Source organism: Nansenia antarctica (genome assembly GCF_963989245.1).
Source record: "Nansenia antarctica genome assembly, chromosome: 1".
NCBI classification, from domain to species: domain Eukaryota; kingdom Metazoa; phylum Chordata; class Actinopteri; order Argentiniformes; family Microstomatidae; genus Nansenia; species Nansenia antarctica.
This window is the reverse complement of record NC_137674.1, coordinates 42779659-42789993: the sequence shown is the minus strand read 5'-3', so window position 1 is coordinate 42789993 and position 10335 is coordinate 42779659. Positions and strand designations below refer to the sequence as shown.

At 43.1% G+C, this 10335-nt stretch overlaps 1 protein-coding gene across 1 annotated transcript in view; it reads left to right on the top strand.

Moving 5' to 3' along the window:
* Nucleotides 1-3604: 3604 nt before the first annotated feature.
* Nucleotides 3605-10335, top strand: part of pxdn (peroxidasin) — a gene marked incomplete at both ends in the record, with an annotated part of 62303 nt that continues 55572 nt past the window's right edge. Inside the window, one exon of the mRNA XM_080523004.1 lies at nucleotides 3605-3789. Within this exon, the coding sequence (XP_080379130.1) occupies nucleotides 3605-3789 (185 nt within the window). The remainder of the gene's footprint in view (nucleotides 3790-10335) is intronic.

Here is a 10335-nt window from a genome sequence, read left to right as displayed (position 1 = left end):
GATTAACGAATCCCCAGCAGCACTTTATATCTAATCACTGTACAAATTATGAAATAGTCAATCAATTAAAGGTTTTAAAAAAAAAAAATAGGAAGAAAAAATGAGCTCTTGTAGTTGAACTCCGGGGTGATGCAGTGTCATGTCTGTATGCGCCCCTCTTTTTCTGTTGTGCTATTTAGTTGTTAGAGACCATGGTCAGAATTTGCCTTTTTGAGAGCTAATGCAAAGGTGCTTGTTGTCCACCTGATATCCCATCTATTGTACTTTTACGTCCTCTTTTAGGACTCGTCCATCGTCCATGACTGCATATTATGCCTTTTTCCACAGCATCGTGTCTGCAGCTTTTTTCCAATATAGTAATGCTTTCAGTAGAGTACTAGCTAGTATCAGTTTTTGAATTAATTCTTATTATCAGTACAATGGTAAAAGGGATTTTAAAGCACAAACCGGCTGCTCATCTTGGTACATAATATACAACATTTAAAAGGTTATCTGTGACTATCTACATAGGAACACAAAGGGTGTCACATTATTAGAATGCTGAATTTTTCATATAAATTATTGTGAATTCATCAGAGTTTATTTATTCTATCGTATTCATTTTGAGGTTGATTTAAGTGATCATTGACAAAGACAGGATTTTGTATAAACTATTGTGCTCTCTGTGGAACTGAAGTTTAATTTATTTTTGTACTACACAGCATGGATTTGTTGACATTTTAATTTTGCTATAAATGTGTGAGATCACAAGTTGCTGTGATATTTCATTTTTAAATTGTGAACTTTGTACAATTTTTGTCATGCTGGGTGTTGACACATCTTACTCTGAATAAAGAAAAAATGGTGTTGCCACAGGCCTGTAGCCTTGATTGTCAGTCTTTTGTGTTCATGTTTCACAAGTAAAAACACAATTTATTGAAAATGTTGTGTAGGCTATTATGAATGTATATTCTGCAATCATACGAAAGTCACAGATGTTTACTTTCCATATGAACTAGTAGCCTACATAAAGTTAGTACAACGATGCTAAAATACTATGGTGTAACCCAGGCACGTGCCGTGAGCTTTTAGATTGGGTAAGCATAAGATATAGAAATACACATAATTACACATACACGCTATCAGTGAACGCAGTTTCAAGGAAATGCAATTTTGATGCCCTAGAACCCGCTAATAAACTGTAGTGTCACTTTGTGATCAGATTACCAAAAACAAAAAAAACAGTTGCCAGTTTCGACTATATCAGGGGTGCTCATTGTTCAATCTTTTTTGAACCAAGGTCTTTTCAAGTAGCCAGCCTGCTGAAATCTACAAGTCCAGTTTCAACATCGCAAACGCACACATGCACAACACAGACACACACCGTTTCCATCCTCCATAGTAAACTCACAACACACTTTCTTTTCACACTTTGTCACACAGGCACTTGACATCACATCACAAACCCTCCCTCTCTATCTCTCTCAAACACTTTTGGTCCAGAACCACTGGCATGGACAGCGACATTAGGCCTATCTCAGCGATTGATTAAGCAGCTCTCTCTCCAAACACAACGGCACAGGCCGACATTCAAAGGTATAAGCAGAGGAAGTCTTAAATAAGAAGCCATAACCAGCAGTACAGCAGTACTCAAACCATATAAACAAGCACAGATCGCCCCCAGCCTCGCGAATCATATACATCATATAAACCGCTCATACCAGGCTTGCTGGAACCCCCTAGCGACTCTCCCTTTCTGGGTGTGAAGATCGGTGAGTGGTGGCTTCGGGCGGCATTTAGCCAGTAGTTCTGTTTTTCCAGTCCAGTCCAGTCTACGAAATCCCTTTAGGTCGCTGACAGTAATGTCCATATTCACAAAATCAAGCAAGTTATCCTTATTGATTATTATTATTTAGATCGTTTGAGCTAGCTAGCATAAGCTATTCTGCCGGGCGAGAGGTGAAATGTTAAGTGAACTTGAAAGTGATAAGAGCCAATCAGTAGCTCTTATCGGAATTAAAGACCTACTGATTGGCTGTAGGCATGCTTACCCTGGCCACATTAAACAGCGGGCTGAGGCATCGGAAAAAACGCATTTTCACGCATTCGAATGTACGCGAGGGAAAGCAGAGAGAGAAGTGCTTATAATGTAACGCAATGCAAGCAGAGTAGGAAGTGCTTACTCCTGCAGGTGGCGCTAAAAATGCAACGTCAAAATGAATGACTCCTGCTGCCCTGGGACCTAAAATATGACTCTTTTAATGAAAACAAACAAACGGTTACATGCACTTTTATTTTAATATTTTCACGGTCCTTTTTTATTTTTTCGTTGGGTAAGCACTGCTTACTCTGCTTATATGGACGGCACGTCCACTGTAACCTTACTGAACATCCTCAGGATAAAACAATGATGTGTGCAGTAACGGACTGGCCATATGGAGCATCTGGTGGGTCCGTCGATCTGTGGGCTGAGGTGCCGCGTCACGATTTGGGGTCTATGGGACTGGTGTATGGGGGCCCTGGCTATGGGCCGCTCTATCGGTGGAATGCGGGGCCGGTGTATGGGCCGCTCTATCTGTGGGCTGCGGGGCCGATGTAGCCTATGTGTGTTAGAATTGTACTCACCTTTTTGACATGAAGACATGAAGATAATACAAAGATAAATGAAGCAGGAAATGAAAAGAAAAAGATAGACGTTTTTCTTCAACGAGGGGGGGACATGTAGTTGTCTTACCATATAGAACCAGCAGATGACAGCAGACAATAGACTAGTACCAGCAAATCCCAATGGACAAATTATGTTACCTGGCTGGCATTGAGGTAATAATAATCCAAAAAACAACATGCAATGTGCAATCCTTAATATTTTTTTCTATGCTCTTGTTCTGGAATTAAGTTAAGAGAGAGCTCGGATAATGTGACCAATGTCAAAAAAGTACTGGACGGGGGTTAAAACATTTTCTAGAGCTACACATTCGAAAATACATTGTGTAAAATAACATGATATGTTGGATTTTGAGAAGATAAGACAGTTCTACTGTGGTCATTAGTCGTTTACAAGTCATATCATGAATTAAATTGACCAATGAACAGCAGAACAACACTTTGGGCTGCCGCTACTTACGCGCTGTGCGTATAGGGCACCAACTGCCCATCCAAATGGCCAGCAGCCCTGCTTTCAACATCACCCATTCTGAACCACTATGTAAATGTGATATTGGAAATTATATGATTCCTCCTGTTAAAAATGTGGCCTGATTAATCTTTTCCCGTATTAACAAATACAATTCCAACTCCATTGGTTTTACTGTCCATTTGGATTGGATTAGGCTGTCTAAGAATTAATTCCACAGAATACAATGCAGCCGCGAAATGAATTGGGCATGAATGTGATAATCTTGCAACAAAGTATCATTTTGTTTCAGTCAGTTCAGGCCTGAGAGGGAGTTTATGATTGGCTTGCTCCCTTGTCTAACATCATTTGTAACACTGCCCTACTCCCTGTGAGGAGGAGGGAATGGGTCCCGGGGCAGCTGAATTCCTTTTACAATAACCGAGCTGATGTTAGTTAGTCGGCGAGAGGGGTAGCTGGCGGTGTGTTCTCTGCGCGGCTGACTCCGTAGCAATGGCGTTGTGGACTGGCCAACTCTTTTCCCCTTTTCTAGTTGCGGTTGCACTGTTTTTGGTCGCCAGCGGACCGCAGCCTGTTCATTCTTGTCCAAGCCGCTGTTTATGTTTTCGTACCACAGTGAGATGTATGCATTTAAACCTGGAGACCGTACCTGCAGTGTCTCCACAAACAACCATCCTGTGAGTATAGCCTGCTATCTAGCCCCTCGAAGAACGGGGCACCGAGCCGAATGCAAGGATTTTCGGAAGGGGAAACAACAACAATAGCACATTGTTTTCCATAGCATTTGTTTGTTTGTTTGTTTGTACAAATGTTAAGTTAACTCTGTTTAAACCGGGTAGGCTATTGCAAGGCAAGACCACCATTCTGCTTGTCTATCTAAAGCGACATGTAGTCTGGTAACATAAGTTTGTCGTTAATCATCTATAAGGTTTCCTAACCATTCATATTGACAGTCTTTGTGTTGTTACTGTGCATATCTTTCGAAGATTACTTAGTTCAATCACTCATTAAACAAAATGTTTTCAATGCTTTTTTCGAGATGTGCATTAGTGGCTTTGAGGACAAAGGGCTGGACACCAGTCGGATGCGTATGGGACTTTTCACGGACGTGCCTTTAATAAAGTTCTCAGACAGTTTTGACACCTGCCATTGAGCTGCTTCTGCTTTGGCCACTTGTGGGCTTCGGACAGCTGTTGGCTATCAGCCACGGGGTCGTTGTTATTTGCCAGTTTTGTGCGCAAAGCTGCAGAAATGGTTGACCTCTCCCACCCTCATGCATGAGGCCAGTTAATTGTTATGCATTACGTAAAACTCTTGGGCTGCCAGTAGGGGGTCCTTGACCAATAACCTTAGTTATAAGATTTAGACTTACCGTAGTTATGATCTAATCTTAATTTTTTATATACAGTAAGCATAGCATGGCTGCAGATGGCTCCAGAGAATCTCTGGGAAAACACTAGCCACACAAGTAGGATACCACACTAATGAGTTCAAGTAAACTGCCTCACTTGTAATTTTCTATTGCTTCGTTTTTTGTTGTTGTTGTTGTTGTTGTTGTTGTTGTTGTTTTTAAATCTTGTCTTGCTCTTGTTGTTCAGGAGTTATGCTCAACCCTAATTCAATGCACCATTGACGTGTACCAATGTACCATTGACAATGGATATACAAAACAAACAAAACAATCCCTAAACATTTCTCTTGCTTCCTCTCCCTCCATATGAAAAAAAAAAGGGGTCAGCTGTGAGTCTGTGACAGAGGGTCAAACTGTGAGTTTACATTCAAGATGAAAGGGAGCCTAGTTTGTGACCCTGGTGCCTTCTAAGTGGAGTGGACACTTCTGAACTTTGTCTGGGTGATACAAGTACTCTGCTATAAGGTCACTGGACCAAACAGGAAACTCTTATGTCGGGGGCCTCCTGCATCCAGCGTCTGAAAGAACCAGCCAACAGCCAGACAGAGCACAAAGCAACAAAACAGTCCTATCTGGAATATGTGCTCCCTTGTTTTTAATTGACCCATGTGATTTTGCCGTGTATTTTCGAACCCAGTAATGCATCTGAGCAAATAAAGACCTTCATTCAGCCAGGCAGCGAGGCACAAAGGAGCAACTCAGCCACTCTTTACGATGACAGGGGCAACATGCTCAGAATTAGCCCTCCTCTAACATCTGCAGGCAAGCAGACTCCAGCCCCATTGGGAACTAGTGACCCAGTCCAGCTCCACTAGAGCCCTGTCTGGCAAGCCCCACAGTACGCCCAGGAACGATGATAATCTTCTCTTCTGCCATGTGAATTTCAGTATTGTTCCGTGTGCTGAGTCTCTTCTTTCTTCCTCCTGCTTTGGACGCTTCTCAATTTGTCCGAGGCGAGCATTGAGTCAGTTTTGCCGATAATTTTTTGCTTGCAGGGGTTTGAAGCAGCCACCTGTCGCCTTTTGCCCTTCTTTGCGCGGTCTTGTCAGGACGGCTAGCCTCGGAGGCTCACCCTGCCTGCCCATTCTTCCTCTGTTAATTTTGCACACATCGTTGCCCCTTCTTCATGGCAGCAAGGCACCTTTCTGAACTCCAACCCTTCCAGGCACTGTTTTGAAGGAATGCTTGAATGTGAGCAATAGTTGTCTGCCTGCAGTATGAGGTCTGTCTGCAGATGCTGATGCAGTAAGCCCCATTACACAATAGTCAGAATGGATTAAAAACAGCTTCTTTGAAAGGGAAAAATGTGTGTGTGTGTGTGTGTGTGTGTGTGTGTGTGTGTGTGTGTATGTGTGTGTGTGTGTGTGTGTGTGTGTGTGTGTGTGTGTGTGTGTGTGTGTGTGTGTGTGTGTGTGAGTGAGTGCACGTGTCAGGGGACTGCCGGTGGAGGTAGAAATCGGAGGATGGGCTCATTGTAATGCATGGAATGGAATGGAATGAGGAAGCAACATGAATGACACCGCTCTTTGTTTGATACCCCTTCATGAGACTAAAAATACAGCCTTTTCATCACATTTCATTCAACCCCTGTCCGCTTCACCGAACCCAGCCATAATTCTAAAACTTAATCATGGACTTGGCTCTTCTGACCCCCCCTTGACACTGGTTTAGAGGATCAGCTGATGGCTAGGTGGGGGCAGATGAAAATGGATGGGGCTGTGGATGGGTGTAGGTTTTGTTTGAGGTCATGGAGGTTCGCTTGGAGAGATGCTCGCTCAGGCCTGGGGCTATGAGCGCCACATTCCACCTCGTCCAAACCTGGCACCGTGCCTCACTCTGACGAGGACATTCCTCATCAGTATGAACGTACCGGAGGGAGTCAATTTTCCACTACAGCATCCTTCCCGCAGCACTGTGGGAAGGCATTTTGCTAATGTAAAAAATGTTGTATGTTTTAGTTACATATGGGGCTTCCTTAGATACATAGAGTAGTGATATTTTGGGCGATAGTAGAGTAGTGATATTTATTAATTCTGGAAATATGTACAAAACACTTTGCAGACACTCCAAAGCAACTCCTATTATGACAGCATATCTCCCTGAAGACTTGCATTATTTTTCTGGAAAAATCACTAATCCGTTACAGAGAAAGTCGGCCAAACCAGGAAAACATCTCTTTCTCTCCCATCTACCTCTCTCCATCCCTCTCTCTCCTTCTTCTCTTCCTTGTATCCAATGAATCAAAATAGAGGAATATTTCTGAAACTTCTAGGTTGGTAAAGGTTTCTACCAGATGTGTCTCCTCCCACAGAGGCTCATCTGTAGCCCTGTGACATCATGACTGCTGTGTCTAAATGCTCTGAGCTTACACTGTAGCACACGTTTGTACATTGATGAAGGACGCTCTTAAGAGTCAGTGGCTAGTGGTTGCAAAATCTCTTTGAAGTCAAATATCTCTTCTTCTTCTCTTTCCTTATGAAAAGAAGGGCCGTACTCCAGTTGACCTTCTAGTTGTTTTGTGCATGCTACTCTGTCAGAGTAACATGGACTTATTTTTTCCCCTCCCGTCCTAGCTGGCCTACATTTGTTTTTCAGCTGTTGTCTCCCAGGAACCCTCTGTTTGAGGCATAATAGTAAATTACCCTTCCACTTTGTAACGACGCTGCTGTACTCCTGCTCTGGGATTTCCTAAGATGGAGAAATTATTACTTTCACATTGTCAGCCCTGTTTTGCCAACAGCACTCATGAATCCTTCAAGGCCGATTTAGGGCTGCCCTGCATACTGTAGGTTCACTTCCTGCTGATGGTAACTTTTCCGCTCTCTTCCGTCTTCCTTTTAAGCTCCAAGACCGGAAGCGACTTCATGTCTTGTAATTGTACGATTGGTGTTGGTGTTGCTTGTGTGACATAGGCCTATTGTACTTGGCCTGCTAGTTTAGTTTTTGGTTGTTTCATGGTTCGATGTTGTTCGATGTTGTCCATGGTACCATCTGAATTGTTGCATGTTATTTACATGTGTATTAGTTTGTGTGTGGGGTTTTGCGCTTGTTGTCACGTTTTCTGGCACACAAGGTAGAAATTTGTTTAACATTGTGAAAGTGAACCCTGATTACAAACACATGGGCAACACCATGGCAACAGGGAGTATGGCTGTTGTAAATGTGTCAATGTGATAGCTCATAAAGCGGCTTGTTATGGCCTAGTTTCAGCCCTTTATGTAATGCTAGTAGTATTCAAACGTGCTCTGTTCTTGGTGTTTTCACACTCACCTGTGGTGAGTGTGAAATGGTGTTTTAAACGTTATTACTGCTGATAAACTCTAATAACTAATAAAACCCTCTTTCCATATTAGTTCTGTAAAATGATCAAAAGGTGTCTTCTGTGAAATTGAATGCATCAGCTTCAAAGAGTGTCCACATGTTATGTTAATAGTTGTTAGGACCAGTCAATTATTTAGCATTTTGACAGATACTTGTATGCTAGCCCTAACCAGAGAAATGGCCACCAACTCTGGGTGATATGAATGATGTCTATTTCCTGAGTTTCCGAATGATGAGTGGGATTGAGACTTCCCGGCAGTGGAGACTGAAGAGTGGTGTGGGTTTAGTCAGGGATGGGGGGTGGATATGAGTAACTGGGGAGCAAGCAAGCTGCAAGGCAGGGATCTGCCATGTAACAGCCGCTTGATTTGTGGTTGTATTTATGAGCCTCCTAAATGCAGTCCCACTGGGTCAATTCAGTTACCTGGTGGTCAGACAGTGACCATCGTTCTCTCATTCCTCCCTCTTTTTTTCTTCCCACAATCTTCTTCTTTTTTGGGACATTCAGAGAGCTTTCAACTGTGGTCTGGCCTGAGCGAGTGAGTGAATCAGGGAGGGAATGAGGAGCTCCATTGTGTGGAATTTGCTGCAGTCAGGCTTTGTGAGGCGTTCAGTCTCTGTGGCATTATGGAATGCAAAGCCAGAAATCCTCAAAGCTTTGCTCATTTGCACAGGGAGATTGGGACGAAGATAGTTGTTGAAAGGAACCCTCCTGGCCCCTCTCTTCCTGTGGCTGTCCTATGGGGAAGGGGGGGGACAGCTGCTGAATTCAAACATTGCCCCAGTGTTTTTACAGCATTTGGCTCTTACATTATACTATTGTTCCACGGCTGTCTCCTAACTGTTTGATAATCCCCCTGTGACTTGGTTATACAGTGACTTGGTTGTACAAGGTGGTTTCATACCTGAAATGCTGCATACTAGTAAAGGAATAGTGTATTGCAGCAATACAAATGTGTATTGCGTTGTACTGTACATGGTTGCAAATCAAACATGTCAAGGCCTACGTTGTGGTCATATTGTCAGTTAAGAGCCTCTGGGGAAGGAAATGGAGAAAAAGAAACATAACCCTAACCTCTGTTTTAGAGATGGCTCATGCTAAGAGGGCAATAATTTAGCCAAATAATGACGTTATGACCTTTTTATGACCCTTCAAGTACTTGATAGGATATCTCTTACACTCCTAAGAGGAGAGCCATTGTAAAGATCCTGTTCAAATGATGGCCAAAGGCATGCTGAAGGTATATCCAGATGGGAATCCAGTTCATCTGATGCTGCTGGTCTAATTCTTACGGTGCATTATCCCTCAGCTTATCTTCACTTAGTCATCCCTGATAGTGACCTCAGTCCACCCCTCTTCCTCTCTTCTGTCTGTCTCTGGTCTTTTCCACTTCCTGTAATAGCTCTTTACAGTATATAACAAAGTCTGAGAACCAGTCCTTTCTTTTGAAAATGTATTATGTCCATCCCATTTCCGTTAATGGTGCCCAACTCCTCTCCATGTTTCCAACTCCTTCAAGCTCCATGGGATTTTGAAAGACTCACACTGTGCGCTACCGCTCCCGTGACAAGAAACGAATCCTCCTTGTCTTTTAACACAGGATACATATTAAAGTAAAGAGCCCCCAGCTCTTGTTTTGGAGATTCAGATTCGCTGTTCTTCCTCCAGGAAACGAAGCAGAGAGCCAGCCATGTTCTTGTTTAACTAAGAATGACTCACACATACTGAAGTTGTTGGCTATCGCACTCGGGCATGTGTCTTGCAGCCAAATAACCCTCTGATGAAAGAGAGTAGGCCACACATGGCACGTAGATGCTACAGTAGCTGGAGCTGGAGATGTCTCAGGGCAGGATCCACTCCCATAGGGTCCTGATTACAGAAGAGTAGTGTTTTCAGAGAATATGGAACCTCTCAAAGCAGTCAGATTTTACATTCGTTCCTAACCATTTCAATGATATCTCAAAGTAATCCATTTACAGTAAGACATCAGACATACGGTACAATTCACCCATCCCTGATTGTTTTTGATGCTCACATCAGAGAATAGAAATAATAATGTTCTAAACGTTGTTGTTGCATGTTTAGTTTTGATTGTGGATTTGGTTATTGTAAGACCTTCAAAAGAAGGGCTTCCCAATACAACCATACTATGCTACCCCACCTAGCCACTGCCAGTCTGCCAATGTACCAAGAGAATGGGGTTTGGGTGGGAAGGCTGAGTTGATTAGTTATCACGCTCAGTGTGGTTATCAGGCTCAGGACTCTTATCGCCCTTGCCATTTGCTCAGTGGAATTTCCTCTGTGGAATTGTCAAGGCTGAGCGGGCAGTGGACCAACAAGAACCCAGAACAGCATCACATGTCATGGAAATTGGATCACAACTTGTGTGTGTGTGTATGTGTGTGTATGTGTATGTGTGTGTGTGTGTGTGTGTGTGTGTGTCTTATTGTCTCCTTTCCAAGAGTGTGTTGACTCTGCTGCTACATATGG